The 20972-nt window shown below is 42.2% G+C and overlaps 1 protein-coding gene across 1 annotated transcript in view; it reads right to left on the bottom strand.

Annotated features, from left to right (window-relative positions):
* Positions 1-20972, bottom strand: part of CTNNA1 (catenin alpha 1) — a 179983-nt gene that overhangs the window by 2477 nt on the left and 156534 nt on the right. The window contains exons 11-16 of the mRNA XM_030319218.2: positions 16317-16473; positions 8534-8734; positions 7806-7957; positions 3293-3403; positions 2005-2186; positions 1781-1886 (exon numbers count right to left, since the gene is read on the bottom strand). Coding sequence (XP_030175078.1) covers positions 1781-1886; positions 2005-2186; positions 3293-3403; positions 7806-7957; positions 8534-8734; positions 16317-16473 — 909 coding nt within the window. The remainder of the gene's footprint in view (positions 1-1780; positions 1887-2004; positions 2187-3292; positions 3404-7805; positions 7958-8533; positions 8735-16316; positions 16474-20972) is intronic.

Here is a 20972-nt window from a genome sequence, read left to right as displayed (position 1 = left end):
AGCTCTTCTGCTAGGGGCACTTTATGTGGTCAAAACTGTGATGAAAACTATAAACATCTGATAAAAGGAAATGTTCACTTGAGGCAAAGATGGAGGATGAGTAAACCAAAGTGAGAAAAAGAATACCTGGGGATGGTGAGGTCTTGACCAGTCACAGAGAGACTCAAGGGCAGCCCAATTCCTGTCTTGCTGCCTAAGCTCAGGGTGACTTTAGGAGGTTTCATCCCAACATTGAAAGAGAGCACCTCTCTCAAGTGTTTACGGCAAATGCTTCCCTCCTGTGAGGCTGGAGTGCAGAGTCAGCAGGTGGTATAAAAAAGGCCTACGGACCATGCTGGAGCTTCTGCATTTTCTTCTAAGAAGCTACTGAGGAAGCACAGAGCCATATCTGATCTGCACGTTAAGATGATGCTACAAAAAGATGGTGTTGGTGGCTGTGTGCAGAAGGGAGTGGATGGCAGCATCGGTGGGGACAGGCCACAGCAGTCCAGATATAGGCCGTGGAGGTTTGGGCTGAACTGGTGGTTGCAGAAAGGAAAACACTGGATGTTGTCACAATTAAGTGTGGCCAGGAGAAGCACCAGGGCTTAGTCCTGGATTTCATGAAAGAGGTGAGTCAAAAATGGCTTCTAAATCTTTGGCTTGGGTGGTGAGGAACCACTACCATTCATCCTATAGCCTAGATGCTTCAAGGAAAAGTGGCTGATGAGGGGTGGGGAGGCGGGTCTGGATCTGTGGAGAAAAACTATAATGTGCAAACACGGTCCCCATTGGTAAATCTTAGAGCATCCAGGGAAATGTGCTGTAAATGAGGAAATAGGAACCACATTTTCTGACAAAGGAAAAGAGATGAAGGCTCAGTGGTTAAGAACAAGCAGTGCACCCAATGTTTACAGCACCATTTTCAACAATAGCCAAAGTATGGAAAGAGCCTAAATGTCCATCAATGGGTGAATGGATAAAGAAGATGTGGTATATATATACAATGGAATATGACTCGGCAATCAAAAAGAAAGGAATCTTACCATTTGCAACTACGTGGATGGAACTGGAGGGTATTATTATGCTAAGTGAAATTAGAGAAAGACAAAATTCCTAGGACTTCACTCAAATGAGAACTTTAAGAGACAAAACATGAACATAAGGGAAAGGAAACAAAAATAATATACAAATAGGGAGGGGGACAAAACAGAGGAGACTCATAAATATGGAGAGCAAACTGGGAGTTACTAGAGGAGTTGTGGGAGGGGGGATGGGCTAAATGGGTAAGGGGCATTGAGGAATCTACTCCTGAAATCACTGTTGCACTATATGCTAATTTGGATGTAAATTTTAAAAAATAAATAAATAAATAAATAAATAAATAAATAAATAAATAAGAACAAGCAGTGCAGAAGTCTATCTAGGCTCATTCAGTGTGTGAAGATCCACAGAAGCAGCTCTTGCCCCGGGCTGAAGGTCTGCAGGAAAAGAGAGAAGCAATAGCATTGCACAGTAATGACTGGCAGGACACACACATCTGCTCCAAAGAGGTGCTCTAATGCAAGTTGGTCCTGCCTGCCTGCTAAGACATGGCAAAGAAAAAAGAGGAATTCAGATATCCTTAAAAATCTATGTTGGTATTAACCAAGCAGGTTGATGAGTTAAGAACAGTTTTAGAGAGGAGCAGAGTGCTGTGTTCCAAGAAAAATCTTGTCACCACCACCTTGGGATGGACCTGGCTGGGCTCCCGCAGTCCCGTGATGAATTCAGGAACCCAAGAAGCAAGCCTATCACTCACGTGGTCTGCAATGGTTCTGCCGAGCTTATCCATCCTGGATCCCGCCTCAGCAATTTTCTTGGCGGCACTGATCACATCTGATGTATTTTTGAGCGGTCCTTTACCTCTGACAAAAAAGCATAAGGATCATTGTATGTAGCTGAAGATGAACAGAAAAGTAAGATTTTCTGCAAGTAGCCTAGTGCTCCCCTCCGTGCAATTGGTGGGGGGTGGGCACGGCTCACCGGGTGAAGTCCGTCATCTCCATCATGATCATGCACATCTGCTTGGCCAGCACGATGATGTCATTACCACTGTCGTCCCACTTGGACACTTCAGCATCCAGCTTGCTCTTTTCTTCCTGGAAGCTGGCCACCTGTTCTGCAATCTTTGCTTTTTGCTCCTGGGGAAGCTGAGCCATGATCGCCTGAAATCAGAAGCACAGAAAGCTCTTACATAAAGAGAATATGAAGTTCTCACAGTGCATTAGCCACAAATATTTCTACCAAGCAATCTATGACACAGGTAGGATAATACTTTAATAGGTTTCATTTTGCCTAAAGGTCCATTTCTTCTTATTTTGAGAAGTTTACAGCAGCCTGAATTTCCGACCCACTTTTAAGTTTTTGTGTGGAGGAAAACACAGTGTGAGGGATTAGAAGGCTAATAGGGAAGGTTGGAGATCACACCTGTATAGGAACAGAACCTGCTTAACTTAATTCTTTAGAATTTTATCCTCTGCCTGCTGCCATGGGGAGAGGACTTAAGAGAAGGGGCTGATGCATGGAGCCCTTTGCCTTGTGGGTCCTGACTGGGCATTTCCGGTGCTGCTACTTTTAGTTACTTGACATGGCATTTAAACCTTATCAAAGCAGCACCTGGAGGCCTGGTGCCCACCTCAAGGTCCACAGACTCCTAAGCCTTGGGCTTCTCCCCACTCAGCTTCCCCAAGTGCTCATGATGGAGTGGGGCCCAAAGCAAGGATGCATTCGCTGTTCAAAATAATTTCTAAGGAGGGGAAAAAGACTCCATAGAAATATTTCTTGGCATCCTCCCAAAAACATAAATGCTATTGATTGAAGATTTAATGACTCAAATGAATGCAATGGCTCTGAATGATTTTCTTGAATGTACCACTGTTGTTTTTTTTTAACCCATGAATAATTAAATCGTTTATACCCATGGTAGCATTGATATGGGCAAAGACAGCAATCTTTTTCGAATTTCACAATCCTTTTTAACAAACATTACATTGACTGGATCTAGGGCTTTCCTGATGCAGGGCTCTGTCATAAACCAAAGCCCCAGGGCACAGCTGAGGCACAGTGCCATGTTCCTCTCTGCTCCCAGCTGAGGAGACATTCTGAAGGAACCTATATCTGACTAGCATGTGCCACAACTTAGGTTAACTTGAGTCCTGCTGCCAGAGAAAGAGTGGGAAAATGGTGTTCTCAAAATCAAGAGTGTTTTCCTGGAAGAGAAAAAGCCGAGTTCCCAGAGGGACAGGGAAAACAAGTCAAACTTGTCCCTTACCCGGGCACTCTGGCCAGCAATCAGTTGATCATCTTCTGTCTGGACACTTGTCCTACTTCTGACATCAAAGTCTTCTGTCTCGAAGTCAGAATCATCCAGTTCCTCAGGGGTCTGCCATCAACACAGAAAGTACAAGTCAGACACAACCCTGGGCCTTTGGCCTTCAGCTATTCCAAGCCTCTGGGCCCAGTGTATGAACACCCAGAATTCTGGATTTTCATGTGCCATGTTCCAGCGATGTAGTTAAAATCATTCTTTGTCCAAGACCCTGGCCTCACTAATACACATGTGGGGTGTCTGGTCCAACAATCACCAGGTGAAGATACCACATCAACAATTCCCAAAGGGTCTAGGGCTTTCTTTATGGGAGGTTAGGGCTTCAACTTTCACCAGAGTCAGGACTCTATTTGACATAATGTACTCCTCTAACACTTGTATCCTAACACAAAGGTGAGAATTATCTTGGGTAGAAAAGGTACTGTAGTGAAAAGAGAAGTACCAAACATTAGCAGATTCTTCTAACCTTCTCATTTTATGACAAAAAGAAAATTAGTGAATTAACTCATGCTAGGCTTTCTCTTAGGATACTGCTTTGAGGAGTACAAATAGGCAATGTACTTTTATGGTTTTTTTTGTTTGACTTTGATCAAAGCAAAAAGAATATGGCAGGTGAGGTCTCAGTATATACCAAAGGTCCTGAATACCAGTCCCAGCTGTTTGCTTTAATTATGGAATAAAATTCTTATTTTGCACAACCTCCAGCCTCTGATGATTAGCTGCTGACTTGAAACATAATGTTGTCTTCTGGAAGTTATCAGTAACAGGGCAGCAGGCATAACAGCTGGGGTTGGCTCTTGGCCCAGCTGGCCGGCCTGTGACAGGAGGGCACTGAGGGGAGTCCCTCATCTGCACCAGGACCTAATCCAAGCCCAGCCCAAGGGCTCGCTGTGAGGCTCAAAAGAGAGGATGGGTGAGGAAGCATCTGGCCCGGCCAAAACTATCTTGGGTTTGTACACATGCAAAGGCTGAGCCTTTCCCTCAATGGGATGAGGTAAGGACAGCAGCAGTCACCCCAGGCACCAGCAAGCTGGAAGGAACACATGAATGCAAGATCCTAGAGTTTCTCTGACTTGGCAGTGTGAAACAGTACACCACCCTGGGCCATTTAGAATGGCCTGTGAAGGAGCGTTCTCCAAGGAAGGCCTCCTGATAAGATCTCTGCTTCTGTTCCACCCTGGCTAGTCCATCACAGACCAAAGAACTATTCTTGCCAAGAAAACCAAATACATTCTATTCTTTCATTCTGAGTACATGTATGCCAAGTACTGTTCTGGGCCTTGGAGGTACAAAATGACTAACACAAAGATCCCTGCTCTTGCATATATTCTAAGGGGAGAAATGACAATAAAATGAGAAGGTGAATTTTATGAGACATCAGAAAGCGATCAGTGATACAAATCAATAAAGCAGTGAGGACTGTAATTTCATATGGGTGGTCAGGAAAGGTTTCCTAAGAAGGTGACATGTGAACAGGGAGCATGGGAGGTACCTGGGGGAGGAGTGTCCTGGCAGGAGGGAGTCACCACAACCAAGGCCCAGAGGCAGGAGCTCACCTGGGGAATCAGATGAGCAAGGAGGCCATGGCAGAAGGACTGAGCTCACTGCCCTCAGGTTATAAGGATCAACTACAGCCCCAGAAGAACAGCAGCAGATGAAATTCTAGAAGGCCTTGTGGGCTAGTGTAAGGACTGATGCCAGCCACAGCCAGCCTGTGGAGGGTGCATGACCTAACTGAAACTTGAAAGGATCACTTGGGCTGCTCTGTGGAGAGTGAAACTAGGCTTCAAGGGATGAGAATAGGGAGGCAGGTACATGAATCCAGGTAAGAGATGTTAGTGGCCAGGACCAGAGTGAGAGCAGTGCTCAGATGCTCTATTTATTGTGAAGGTAGAGGAGATGTGGGAATTGAGACAAAAAGAGGAATCAAGGGCAAATCCGAGGTTTGGGCCTCAGCAAGTGGAAGGTAGGTTGCCATCTACTAACCCATGAAGACTGGGTGGAGGAGGGTTGGGGTGAAAGATTAGCAGATGCTTGTTAGGTAATCAAGTGGCCAGAGAGAGCAGGCAAAGTGGAAGGTTGTGTGTGGAGCTCAGGACAGTCACCCTGGATGTTTTGCCCAAGGGAATGAGGACTGTGTGAGAAGAGAAGAAACCGACAGCTTTGCTACCAGACATGCCACTGGTAAGGAGCTGAAGAGATGAGGACAAAGCAGACTAAGGAGGAGGAGGACGGATGGGAGAAATGCCAGTGTGCTGTATGCTGTACATGGGCAGAGACCTGGCAGGGGGCAGGCGGGACGTCCAGACCACCTCCACACCCTAAGGAAACAGCCCCAGGCCCCATGGGGGGGGGGGAGGCGAGCAGGAAGGTCTGAAACATTCTCGGATACTAGGGTTGTGGGGCAATGCTGCCTGGTTCTGGGACCACAGTAGGGGCAGCTGCCCTATTCTACAACCAGGCTTAGCAGATGGCGGATTTCAAGAGAATAGGATTGTGCAAAGCCATATAAGGAAGTGAATGGGGCAAAAGAGAGTCTACTAACTAACCAGAGATGCAAAAAGCTAGAAAAGGAACAAAGCAAACACAGGCGTGGTTGGGTAAGGGTGACAGGTGAGGAAGACTCAGAGGACTGTCACATTCTGGACAGTGGGGGCTGCAGAGAAGGACACTGGACACTGGAAATGACAAAGATCAGGTGTAACTATGGAAGGCAAGCTGAGGTAGGAGGAGGACAAGACACAAGACTGAGAGGCTTGGGGGATGGAAGGATGATTCTTGAATTCAAATAGGAACGGAGTCCAAGTGCACAGCAGTAAGCCAGGGCCTGCAGTGTAGCTGCCTCGCAGGCCTCACTTGTGCCCTGGCTCTAGCACAAGCGGCTGTGTACGCCTCTGCCAGGGCTGTGGCCATCCTGGTGCCCAGCACAGCTACCCCACTGCCAGGCCCTGTGCTAGGCACACTATCTACATTATAGCTAATTAAAACCATCAACCACTAGCACCTCTGTTTTAAGAGAAGATAAGAGAGGAGGCACCTGTTCACAGACACAGCTCTAGAAGAGGAGTCTATGAGGCCTGCCTGCTCTAAGGACTGCTCTCCCACAACAGGACTCTAGGATCTGCATGCATTTCCTGGCATGCACGCAGTTTTTGTCACACTTTAAGCCCCAAAAGCATTAACCTCAGACACCCAATGACTCCTTTTTATCATTAATGTTCTTTTTATTTCTAGCTGTCTGTCAGTATGGAAAAGAGCTCTGGAATAATAGGGCTGTGTTCATTACTAGTGGTTTATGTGACCTGGGATCCCTTCAAAGCACTGAGACAGAGCTGCTGGGTTTAACCTATTATTCAACCAGGCCAGGATTCTTCTTGAGCACAGGAATGAAGGGATGGAGAAAGCAAGAACAACCAATTCCCTGCCCCCAACCTCCAACACGTCCAGGGGACCTGGGACCTGTAGGAACAGCCAGCAGCCAACCAGGAAATCCAAGAACATTTATCTTTCCTCCTTACCCAGAGGTACAGTCTTGCCCAAGTATTTCTACACTGCATACGAACTGGGTCCAGCCTGATGCAACTGCCTTAGAAATGGCCTCTGTTTCCAGCTGACAGTCTGACTAGGTTCTACAGGATGCCAAGCTGAGAGGATAAAAAAAAATGGGACAGAATCCCTGCCTAGCTTGAAGGGCTGGACGAGCAAACCATGTAAATGACACTCCCCTGACCCCACTACACTGACAACACGGCACAATAGCCATGTATGCAGCAGGCAGGCTGGGCAGCTAGAGGAGGGCCCGGCCCAGGCCTGGGGGACCCCCAGGTGGCCTGGTGAGAATTCTCCCTGCTCTCAGCTTCCAGAGCAATATGTTCATACTCCTAACAGCATGTGAGGGATCAATTGCTAGGGAAATCGCGAGGGAAAGATAGCTGTGAGACCTGGCACCAGCCCCTGGGCTGTATTACAGAGGGGTTAGTAGTTTCTCAAGGGGCTGCCACAGGCACTCCTCCTTAGTCTCAACACACTGGGGCCCCAGGAGCCTCCTGCCTCCCTGCCACCCCTTCGAGGAGAGAGAACGTATTCTATGTGAACAGTAACTTCAACTTGCATTAAAGAAATACTCCGTTCTCTGCAAATAACTGAAAAGCCTTTATTCTGTGTAGTATCCCTCTAACTTACCAGAAGCCTCCTATGTGTGGTAGCTGTTTGCCTGAAACTAAATCATCAAAGCCAGTTCACACTAGCTCCCCTTCTTGGCCCAAGTTTGGGCTCTAACTTGCGAGTAAAAGTCATTTTAGACAACATAATTAAATATATCTCATTCTAACAGCTTTTAGATTCATGGTTTTAATATACTGCCACCGCATCTGCTGAGTTCCAGAATGATGCATTGCTCAAGTTTAGCAAATGATAAGAAAGAAGCTGTTAAAATGTCTGAAATGCAGTTACTCACCCTTATCATCAACACCGCTTTCCTGATGTCCCGGATGCCATCGTACACTAAGCGGGAGGCATCAATAAACTCATTCTCATCCATGGGCTGGGCAGGGTCCGAGCTGAGGGCTTCCACAGCTGCCTCTACTTGCTCAGTAAAACGTGGCATGACTGTGGAGAAAGAGGCAGGGCAGATCCTGCTAGGCCAGCAGACATGATCATTCTACCAGCCCTCCCTCAATCCCTCAGTCAGACAGGAGGAGGTGAGGTATATGATGAAGAGCATCTGCCTCTACCTATGTGAGGAGTATTTACAGTTGAAATAAATTAAATGCTATATTTTACCAAGACTCAAATCATCTTTGTCTCTGACCAGATTTTGCAATACAGGATTTGGATGGGTGAGCAACTGAAGTGAGATAAACGGGAGGCCTCGCTTAAAACTAGGACTCTCCTTAATTTGGTATTTATCCACTAACAAAAGACTTTACTCAAAAATTCACCTTAAATAGTGTGTTCAGAATTATTCCCATCATTAGCTGTGGGACACATGAAGGAAAGGGGTTTTCAAGGCCTTAATTTAGTTGATCAACTTCTCAAGGTCTGATGTCCAACCCAGACATGTTGTGTGAAGACCTGATCTACATCCTGATCTCATCCTTCCTAACCACAGGGCCTGAACTCCCAGGATGGCCCGGCCCACCCATCTGTGTGTGGGGAGCACTGGAAGGAAGGAAGTCCCCGAACCTGTGTTGGAGAGCAGCTTGGTGGCTTCCAGGACCTTCTCTGTGTAGACCCCTGGCTCATAGTTGTCCATCTCTGAGGTGACTACATGGATGACCCGAGCAGCCCGGCCTCGAATCGCACCAGCTGTGCGGTCCAGCCCATCCACATCTTTCTCTTGGAGAGCAATGACACATTTGTTCACATCTTCCAAAATGTGATTCTCTGAAGAACAAACAAAAGGCTGAATGAGGGAGAAGGCATTCCACTAGAAGGGTAAAATTTTAAGTTGGCACCTATCGTTCACTGAGTGCTCATTTTGTGCCAGCTGCAGTGCCAAAGCGTTTCATGTATCATTTCACTGAACAGACCAGACTAACCGCTGGATTAACTGTCCCACAGAAACTCAACCTGTAATCACCTCCAAGAATAACAATCTGCATTCCAGGTTTATAGAAAGAGGGAGACAGAGGTCAACTGAGATTTTTAAGGCACAGGTGTTTTGCAAACCAGGCAGAAAATTCAGATTATAGAAATCTACTAACTTCTCTTTAAATAATTTCACTGACCTAATGTCCAAAACAAAGTCTAAAACAGAGGGAGGGGTTCACGATAAGTCTCATTCCTTCCATTCTCTTGCCCCTCCCTCAGTAGATGCCAATGTATTCAGACCATCTCCCAAGAAGCCAGGACAGCCCTGGGATAGAAGGCGCTGGAAAGGAGACTGAAGCCTCCTCTGGAGGGCATAGAGGAAGCCCATCTAAAGCAAAACATTTAGTAACCCTCTCATGGGTGCAGGGGGTACCTTGCTGTGATATTTACAAAAACCCTTGAATCCTGTTAAGCTGACATTTTGAGGACCCACCAAACCTATTTTTCCTCAAAGCAAAATGCTTCACACTGGATACTGGGAACCTCTGAGTTAGCTTTAGCTTCGTCTATAATAAAAGCAAAGTGGAAGCAACCAAACTGTCTAAGGACAGTAGGTAATATATTATGGGTACTATACAGCCATTAAAATGGATGAGGTCAATGTGTAAGGGCTAACCCAGAATGGTAAAAGGGGATGTTCTCACCCAGAACTGAAGGGACCACGAGGATATGGCCCAAATGACAGGGCTCCTCAGACTCCGTGAAGTTGGTTGGAGAGTGACATAAAGGAAAGCCACCACGTCATCATCTAGCTATTGCCTCCCAGCTCAGAAAGGAGCTTTCTTCAAGACATGCAAGAACTCACAGAGGATATGCTCACTTAATTAAGCCAAGAGAGTACCAGGTACAATAGGTGAAAGACTAATGGCCCTAGTTCTTCTGGCAGAGCTAGAACAATTAGGGCAAAAGTAATCTAAGAAACATATCTGGTCATTTCTTTGCCAGTCCTGGCCACCTTATGCATCGACATGTCATTATTCTGGACTGCTTCCTGATTTAATCGACTTCCAAAAGCCATTACCCTTCCCTCACAGCCTCTGCTAACATACTCAGTCAAGTTATATGTGACAATGTCTGGAAGGGAGGGAACAATAAGCTTGACCTCCTAAGATACTCAAAACTAAGTTAGTGGTCATGGTGCTATTTCCTCTCATGTCCAATGGAGGCAGAGGCAAGTGGTCCTTAGTAGATCTATCAAAGAACAGTATACCACAATGCACTGCCTTTGTAATTCCCAAGAGACTACAGACAGGAACTCTGTAAGGGTCTCTGTTCCGAGACTAAAGGTACAGTGGCATAAAATGAAAACAATCACAATGCGAAAGAAATAACCATGTGAAAAAATTAAAAAGAGTTGGTGAAAACATGTTTCCTATAAAACTAAATGCACCCTTACCATATGATCCAGCAATCACACTCCTTGGTATTTATCCAAAGGAGTTGAAAACCTAAGTCCACATAAAAACATGCACACAGATGTTTACAACAGCTTTGTTCATAACTGCCAAAACTTGGAAACCACCAAGGTGTCCTTCAGTAGGTGAATGGATAAAATGAGGTAAATCCAGACCATGGAATTTTATTCAGCACTAAAAAGCAATGAGCTATCAAACCATGAAAAGACATGGTATACATATTACTAAATGAAAGAAGACAATCTGAAAAGGCTACATACTGTATTATTCCAACTATAGGACATTCTGGAAAAGGCAAAACTATGGAGGTAGTAAAAATATCAGGAGTTGGAGGGGGTAGGAAGAACAGACAGAACATAGAGGATTTTTAGAGCAGTGAATACTTTACATGACACTATTATGATGGATACATCATCAGTTGTAACAAGTGTGCCACTATGATGGGACATGCTGATGAGGCTGTGCACGTGTGGGTTTACAGACTGATAGAAAATCTCTGTACGCTTCTCTTAAATTATGCTGTGAACTTAAAATTGCTCTAAAAGTTTTTCTTTCTTTTCTTTAAATAAATTATTTTCAGTGAAAGCCAGAATACAGTGTGAATTCCTATTACAGAAAAGAAAAATGAATTACCACGGTAAAGCAAAGAAAACCCTAATTTTGTGTCTACTAATTCAAAAAGAAGTGGGGACCTGTAGGGTTTCTAGCATTGTACTATCAACAGAGAAAACCTATTAAACTTCTTACATAAACAAATTTTAGGAAGAATATTTATTTGAACCATTCATAAGAATGAATGGATGGGGAGCCCACTGGAAGCATCTTTTATATGCAAACTTTCTATATAATTAAACTAAACACAGTGGTACTGGGCCTGCACACCATACCAACCTGTGGGTTAAGAACTGTTGCTTTTAGGGGTGCCTGGGTGGCTCAGTCGGTTGAGCGTCCAACTTTGGCTCAGGTCATGATCTCGCGGTCTGTGAATTCGAGCCCCACGTCAGGCTCTGTGCTGACAGCTCAGAGCCTGGACCTGCTTCGGATTCTGTGTCTCCTTCTCTCTCTGCCCCTCCCCAACTCATGCTCTGTCTCTCTCTCTGTGTCAAATATAAACAAACATTTAAAAAAAAAAAAAAGAACTGCTGCTTTTGCTGAACCTAAAACATTTTACACTTGTATTTTGTTTAAGGAAAGGAAAGCAGCAGGAAGGGAAAGAAAAAGTGTCACTAACTAAACTATGAGCCAATGTTTTCTTGTATCATTGATTTTAAAACTCATCCTTGTTTCAGGATTGTTAGTATGGGGGAGGAAGCCCATCTTAGAATCAATGAAGCATGACATTCTTTTTTGTTCATTAAGCAAAATAGTCCAAACTTTCACCAGTGATTTGTTAACCTTCATCTAGACACCTATGTTTTTAAAAATCAATTTAGACTTTCTTGAATTCACACTGGCTTTCTTCCAGTGAACCTAAACCAGGGAAGGGCTTGCTATTCTTTAGCAACAAAGGAAGCCTTCTATTTCAGGAAGCTGCTAAAGTAATAGTGTCTACCGTCACTGAACAGCTGTCTCTAGGAAAGCCCCATCCAGCTGAGGCTACCACATACCCAGGACACAACATCAATCCTGTTCTCTGCACTTGAGCCTTAAGGGAGAAGCGAGGTTCCAGTGAATGTGCACAAACACGAGAGGCTTGGAGGTACCCAGGCTAACTAAAATCTTAAGTTACTTCAGCTTTAATTGAATTTCCAAGGAACCTCAGCATGGGTCCCTTATGGGTAGACACACCAATCTATACCCCATTAAAGACTCTCGATTGTTAAACAGTCATCACTGGGAGGTGCCTCTAACAGGAAAAAAAGTCACATATACAACAGTCTATCTAACAAGGCACCATATTATGGACACTATTATGTTTTTCATTTGAAAACCTTTCTAGGCCTGCATCCACCCATTTGCCTGATTCATGTTAATGGCTGCAAAGTACCTTACTGAATAGATGGAGGGGCCATAATTTACTTATCCAGTCTTCTCTTCAACATTTTGGTTGACATGAACAACTTTGTACAGGTATTTTGGCAAACATTTGTGTACATATCCCTGAGAAAAATTTCTAGCAATAGGATTACTAACTCAAAAGGCATATATATGTTTAAAGTAGATATGCAGTGCCTAATTGGCCTCCAGGAACCAAGCCAACTGGAATTCTCCAGAATGCTGCATCAACTCATACTTCAATTCATGATATGTAACAGGGCCCATTCTGTGTACCCTTTGTTCTGGATGTCTTTATTGGTATTAACCTTATGCACACATATGAAATGATAATATTAATACTTTATAGAGAGGACTTAATCTATAACAGGAAATACTGAGGGCTTGACATTTAACTCTTTACATAGTAGCCATTAAAAAAAAAAAAAAAATCACCATTAAATAACGAGCAAGCCAGGGCAGGGACTTCTCCCAGGTCACACAGCTAGTGCGCAGGGGAGTCAGAAATCAAACCTATCTTCACTACCTTATCTTCAAAGTTTTTTTTGCTCTTCAACACGAAAACAAAAAATTAGGTATTGTAATCCTTTTATTTAATGGCCTTCTAATAAGACCAAATTGGGCACAGTGACCCTTAATGAAGAAGAAAAAGTACAAATTACCACTCTTACGTGTTGCCCTAATGTATCTAATGCAATATACTATTTGTTTCCAAGAGCACGTGGTAAAAAAATGTAATAAACCCAATTGGAACCACTCTAACCAAACACTTGAATTAAAAGAAAAAAAAGAAGACACTAAAGCTTCCACATGTAAGCAGAATAAATGCACAAGAAAGTAAATTGCACTTCCATGGAAAACGTTTATCAAATACAATTCAAATGAAATTCAAACAGTCTTTATCACTTTGATAAATTTCAAACTCCTGTCCTTAAGGGATCAGTCAATATAAATATACTTGTGGTCTGCTGAATGCGCTCTAGCATCTTAACACCTCCAATATTTACAAGGCACATTGTGAAAAGAGCTTGGTGAAAAGGAGCTCCACTCCCTCTTCCCTGGGATGGCATGCATGTCCCCCTACTTTCAAATGCCATGGTCTCCGATTTGATTGTAACACAGAGTTTTGTCAAGTTTCCCTTGCCCTGCAGCCTCATGAAATGTTTGGGGGCTTCAGCAAATTATACACAAAGTTACCATTAGTTTTTGAGTCACAAATTTAGATAGGACTTGTGGCAGGTATGAGGGAACTTCTGGAACCAACAGGACAGAATATCCAGCAACAATAGAGATAAAGCAACAAAAAGTCCTCTCAGTCCTATTCCCTAAATAACTTTCCCTTAGAGGGGTTCTTGGCTAGTGGGCAGGCTTCAAGAAATTTCTAGGCCCCATGAGTTCCAAGAAGGATTTCATGGTAGAAAATCCTTATTGGAAATATTCCTTAAAAACTATCACACTGCCAGAGGTACCAGAATACAGTAGAAAACAACCACTCCAAGGAGTCAAGCACCATCCTTACTTTGCATTTAGTATAGATTTATGAAACCCACCACCCAAAGCTAGACTCTGTGCTGGGCACTTGCCTGGCAGCTCATCTACTCAAAGCCATGCCTACTTCACAGACAGGACTACTGAAGCACCGCCATGCCAGAGGGCAAGGAGAAACTGGCAGAGGGGGAAGATCAGGATGAGGACAAGACATGACTTACTGTCTAAAGACTACCCATGAATGCTGCAGACTGACACATCCTCTCCAATCCACGGTGCACAATTAGAGATCCTGTGAACTGTACAAGGGCTAAGGACTGGAGACCAGTAGGGGCCTGCCTAGTTCAAAGTGGGGTTCCTTGTGATGACAGCCAGTCACTTCCCTAGCAAGTCTGTGTCAGGTGAGATGGTTAGACATCTCTAGTTCCCCACCCTACCATGAAAAGATGCTCAAATTTCCATGGGTGAGGTGGGTGTGTGAAGGTATAAAAGAGTGTGAATGCCAACAACTAACTAGTCAGTTGAGGAGAACTCTGCACAGAAATCTGCTTGCATCCTCCCCTTCATCCCATGCCCCTATAAAGCACAGAAGAATTATGAATATTAATCATTTGATACTAAGCAAGCCTGTGACAAAACCTGTAGACCTCTGAATTCACATACTCTGAAAACACCAACACTTCCTGACTCAGAGAACTGTTCTGTATTTTTATTTCCTAAATAGCAACGGTCTAGACTCCTTTCCATCAAGTCAGCCCTTATACTTTCCCACATTTGCATAAAAATTGAACATGCTCACCAGATAAAAGCGTATCTGTTAAAGAATTTAATTTCTCTTTACCATTCTTCTGTTTTATGTCATATACCCTAAAGATACTGCCTGGATGCCACTAAATGCTACTGCAGAAGCCTCTTTGTTCTCCAATTTGAAGAATGTTGCATGAGGGACATTTGATTCTATTACATTTTATTTTGCTGTAAGAAGGACTGAAAATCCCTTGAGACCAAGCGTGAGATATATACCCAACCTCATCACAAGAAGTAACTTTAGGAATGTAGTGTCTATCTCCGGAGGGGGGCTTTACATTTAGGTTTCAGAATTTGTTTGCTTAAAAGTGTGCTGTGAAGGTGGAATGTTTTTCTCTAAACCTATGAAAAAGAATAACTCAGTACTTCATTGGGAAAAACAACAGAAGGCCAAGATTTCCCAAAAAAGCCATTGCTGCATTTTTGGCACCAGCAAAGATGTGCTTGCAAATGGGGTTTTCATTTTAAAGTACCGGCACCTGCAATTTGGCAGTCCTGCAGCAGCATGGTTTATCCCCTCTTTTTGCAGTTTATGGATTGCCTGTTCCCCACTCTCTCAAGTACAGCCAAAGCTACCAACCCCAAGGAGAACAGGCAGAGACAGGAGGACATTGGTATGCAGAACACACTGTAACCTTATATATAGGTCATTGCTGGAGGACTGCGCTGTGCATGTACTTAAGCCCCACTTCTCTTTCAAGCTCCATTGACACTCACATCTCCCACATTCCAGCCTGTGGTTCCCTAGGGTGACAGGTAGTTTTAGCCCTACAAGTACCCAGCCGCTGAGTCTGCCCACAGCCACTGGCCTCAGGAGGCCTGGCACCTCCAGAGAGCAAGCATGTAGCTAAGGGCAGCAGAGGCCCTGTTAAATGAAGAATGCATTTATACTTGCTCAATGTGAAGGAGATGGATTGAAATTTATCTGTGTGATAAACAGTGAATTGCAGTTGACAGACATTTTCTATATGAATGCAATTTACTATGTCATTACCAGTTTATGTTTATATAATGAAATCAACTGTTTTTGTGAGGTGAATTACCCAGATTTACTTTTTGCAAGTTCATAATTAAATGGCACTTAAATATTTCCTCTCTGTTTTCTATCCGTGCATCATGCAGACAGAGTCTTTTAAAAAGTAGGCAGTTAAACTATGATCATTTCTGAGGGAGAAAGGAAGAAGCTTTCCAGGAAGGGGGAAAATTTATTTTAAAAAATAAACTAACGATGATGGTGCTGGAAACCTCTCCTCTAAAGTTTCACAGGCTTACAACAAATAACCACAGCCTCTCACAGGACACAGGTCAATGTTTTTTCTAAATAACAATAGCTTCAAGAGAGGTGGATGGTCACGGTGCTGTACAGGTCAACAGATGCAAAATATTACTCTATACAAATGGGAGAAAACTGCCAGCCAGCTTTCAAATTCATGCTTCTAAGATCTAGACCAGCCCCACCACAAGGGAAACAACTCCAACCCACCTCCCACTGTTTAGGAGCCAGTGGTAGTTTGTTGTTGTTTTTTTTTAATTAAAATCAAAACCAGCACAATATTATTGCTAGAATAATTTACTTGCCCAGACTTGGGGGTGTTTTGATTGTCCATTACTGTGACTTAGAAGTTATTATGCACATTCTCACAGGCTTCTCTGGGGAACCAGCTCATTACCTGAGACAGCCAAGAAGTCATCAATGGAAGTAATGTCATCGACAGCATCTGTGAGAACACGGACCTGTTTTTCCCACTGTTCTTTAAAAAGATCCATGTTCTCTTGGGCCAGTTTACTCTGTGGTTTTGCTGCTAAAGCCAATGCAGCATTGATAACCTGCAAAGATATTGAAGTTCATTTTTTACTCTTCCAGAGGCATGAAAAGAAGATAGGTCAATACACTGGTGATGGCTTTGTCTCATAGGCATTTCACAAGGATCCATGATACCACGTGTTCCACCACAACACTTACGAAGATGAAGAAGTGTTAAACAATAAGTAGCAGATGTGAGGGTAAAAGAAAATACATTGGAAATGCAGATACACAGTAAGACAAACAAATGAAAATATCTCCAACCTCTCCACTCTGTGACAGCAACTTTTGAAAATTTTTGACATTATATTCCAGCCTTTTTGCTATACACAATACCCATACACAAGTACATCCCATGACAAAAATATAAAATTCCATGCTACAGAAGACTATCTTGTTTCTTCTTCCACATTAACTATTTCTTATCCCATCTTCTGGATTTACACTGTTATTTTCCTATTACACGATTTCTAGGTTTCATAGAGTTACCCACTATTCTTAATAATCTGATGATGAACGTTTGCTATTTCAGGTTCTGAAGTTTAAAAAGTAATCTGTACAAAAAGCACCTGGCTTGAGATATAATTCACATACCAAAAAATTCACCAATTTAAACCTTACAATTCAGTAATTTTTAGTATATTCACAGTTGTGCAACCATTACCACAAGACCACTTTCATCACTCCAAAACAAACCCCATATACATAAGCAGCCATTCCCCATTTTGCTCATTCCTTAAAACTACCTACTGGCAACCACTACCTTTACTTTCTTTTTCTGTAGATTTGTCTATCCTGGGTAATTCATATAAATGGAATCATATTAATATGTGCGTTTTGTAACTAGCTTCTTTCACTTGATGTTTTGGAGGTTCTTCCACGCTGGAAAATATGTCAGTATTTCATTCCTTTCTACTGATAAATAATATGCCATTATACAGATACACAAGATTTTATTTATCCATACATCTGTTGATCAGTTTATTTTTTTTTTTAATTTTTTTTTTCAACGTTTATTTTTGGGACAGAGAGAGACAGAGCATGAACGGGGGAGGGGCAGAGAGAGAGGGAGACACAGAATCGGAAACAGGCTCCAGGCTCTGAGCCATCAGCCCAGAGCCCGACGCGGGGCTCAAACTCACAGACCGTGAGATCGTGACCTGGCTGAAGTAGGACACTTAACCGACTGCGCCACCCAGGCGCCCCTGTTGATCAGTTTATTTATCCATACATCAATGAACCATCTCCACTTGTTTGACCATTATGAAAAAAGCTGTTATGAACATTCACATACATGTTTCTGTGTTTTCATTATTTTTGGGTCCATCAGCAGGAGTGGAATAGCTGGGTCATATGTTTAACTTTAGACAAACTGCCAGACGGTTTTCCAAAGCAGTTGCACAATTTTACATTTTCACCAGCATGTATGAAGGTTCCAATCTTCACTAACACTTGTTCTTTTCTTTTTTTCTTTTCTCTCTTTTCTTTTTAATGATAGCCATCCTAGTGGGTGCGAAGTGCTATCTCATTGTGGTTTAATTTGCTTTTCTCTGATGGTGCATGATATTACACATCTTTTCCTATGCTTATTGACCATTAGCACAGATTCTTTGGAGAAATACCTACTCAATCCTTTGCTGTTTTCACTCAATGAGTAAATAATGAAATCGAACTGAGAGGATAATTACTAACATTTCTAGGTCCAACATCCTTATGGGTTATCAGAAATAAATATACTTATGATAATGCAACTTGGAAGGGAAGCAAAGACAAGAGAAAACTGGTGGTGATGGAATCGAGGTCTGGATGAAGCAGAAAAATACTTACCACAGAAGCATTTGGCATGCAAAGCTGAAGACAGGATTTGGGACACATTTTTTTTAGGTGCCACAGGAACCACATGCCTATAGGTCTTAATTCCCAATATACTGCAGCAGTATTCAAGAATTTTATTCAATGCAGTCAACAAAGACTTGTAAACAAACTGAAGAATTACAGCTACTAGACTGTCGCAGCTATTCCTCTTCCCTCCTAAACAGCTCAAACTGACAGACCAACAAGATTATAAACTACAGACTCATAGGCATAAGGGACTGGGCCAGCTACTTATTATTAACAGCCCGTTTATAAAAGCATATGGGTTTGGACAATCAATTATTGTAAGAAGAGCTATCCTACCATCTTTCCATGTGTTATACTGTGGTCTTCCATATTTTCATCATTTCAAGACTTGTTCTTTGCCTCTCTTCCTTCTCGCCATTCACTTCCCACCAGGTGATTCACCACTGTGGACTACTCTCTTCACTACTTAACTCACTGATTCACCAATGCACCAATGAATCAGAGCAGAGCTAGACTGTATAAGAATACTTGGCTGAAAAAAATGTTTCCTAAGATAGCCAAGTAAACACGGGCAGGGAATTAATTATATGTTTTAAATACGAAGATAATTCCTCCATTACAAAAAGAAAATTGCTCTCTTTGTTCTGTAATATATCTTATCTCATACAGTATAATGGAGAAAAAGCACCTTATCTAAGGTTAACTTTCTCATTTTCATTACAAACTATTTACAAAGGACACTTGATAAATTAAATACTCATTTCTGATGACTCTGACTCTGAGTAAATTAGAAAGATTCTGAACATACTACTTTAAATAATCATCAAACATTATACTTTGTGGTGAAAACTAGAATCATTTACCTTAAAAAACAGATGTTATTAATGTTATACTTACTGTTACCATTAGTTAAACAATAATATAATGATCTTTCTAGCCAATGAAATCAAATGGGAAATAGAAATAAAAGAAAAAGCTGTTAGAAAGGAGACCACCAAATGACTTTTCAATACAGATGATCTCTGTTTATCTAGGAAACTGAAGAGAGTCACCCCCCAAAAATTTAGTATTATAAAGAGTTCATTAAGGAAGCTACAGACAATATAAATATCTATTAAAAAATCAATTTTTTATATACTAGAAAAAAGAAAATGAAAGGAATGTCAAATCTTTATGAAAGCAATTAACGGGAAATAAAGGGGACTAGATCTCTGAAGAAACCCACAGTATTAAAGTAACAGTAAGTGATTTAACTTTTCTGAGGAATATTACAAAAACTCAAATAAACAAACATATTCCATGTTTAGGCATAGGAAGACTGACCTACTTACTCACAAATTAATCTGGAACAATAAACAGCTAGGAATAGCCAAAAAACCTTGGAGAAAGAGAGCAAGAGTAATGGAAGAGAGGTAATTAAAATGTAATACAAAGCTAAAGTAATTACAATAGAATCATCTAAAAATAGACACTGTCATAGTGAATGAAAAAAGTTAACATCACATACAAGTAGGGATTGACAGTACATTGGTTTTGTATTTGATGGACTATCTGGAGAAAAATAAAGTTAAACCCTCACTTCATGCTTATATTTAAAAGCTAACAAAGCTAAAGAATCTATTTATGGGGGCACCTGGGTGGCTCAGTCAGTTAAGCCTCTGACTTCGGCTGAGGTCATGATCTCATGGTTTGTGAGTTCAAGCCCCACATCGGGCTCTGTGCTGACAGCTCAGAGCCTGGAGCCTGCTTGGATTCTGTGTCTCCCTTTCTCTCTGCCCCGCCCCCGCTCATGCTCTCTTTCTCTCAAAAATGAATAAACATCTAAAACAATTAAAAAAAAAAAAGGCATCTATTTATGTTTTGACTGAATTCTTCAAGAGAAATATCTCTCATTTCTTAGAAAACTCTGCCCTATTTCCAAATAACAATGGGAGAAGTCCATTCATAAATCTGACTATATTACTTCTGTATTTAAGTATATGTAACTGATGAAGTATGTTAGGTAAATCTGTAAGGAGAACACCAAAATACTAATAGAAAAATGGGGGAAAGACATGGACAGCCTACCTAAGATGAACTATAAATGACTAGTAAACAACTAGGGGAAAAAATTTATTCTCACAAATCAAAAGAAATAAAAATTAATGGGAGTTAATATTTTTTCTCATTAAATTAGCAAAAAGCCCCACACGAGGCACTACCACCATGTTGAAAACCTCTAGAACAACGTTGAATAGGACATCCTTGTCTTGTTTTTGATTGTAGGGAGAAAGGACTCAGCCTGTTCCCGTTAATATTACGTTTCACCTGGTATGATGTTACCAGGCTGAGCAAATTCTCTTATGTTCCTGGTTTACAAAGTGTTTTTTGTCAGTCCTAGAGGTTAGATTTTCTTGAAGACTTTTTGTTTAATTTCTACTGCTCTGGCTATTTCTTCTCTGTCTTCTTTGCTGCCTTGTCTTCTTCGACATCAAAGAATTTCAGAGTTCCTCAAGGTTTATTTCTATGCTGCCCTTTCTCCTTTCTACACTCTTCTCCTCACAGTGAGCAATTTCATCTAGTTTCATGATTTTACATACCACTTAGGTGCCAACTACTCCCACATCTCCTATCCAGACCATTTATTCTAGCTCCCAACTCATATCGCTTGCTCTATACCAAACAGCTCCACTCAGATGTC

Source organism: Lynx canadensis, chromosome A1 (assembly GCF_007474595.2).
Source record: "Lynx canadensis isolate LIC74 chromosome A1, mLynCan4.pri.v2, whole genome shotgun sequence".
Lineage (NCBI taxonomy): Eukaryota > Metazoa > Chordata > Mammalia > Carnivora > Felidae > Lynx > Lynx canadensis.
This window is presented reverse-complemented; position numbering and strand designations above follow the sequence as displayed.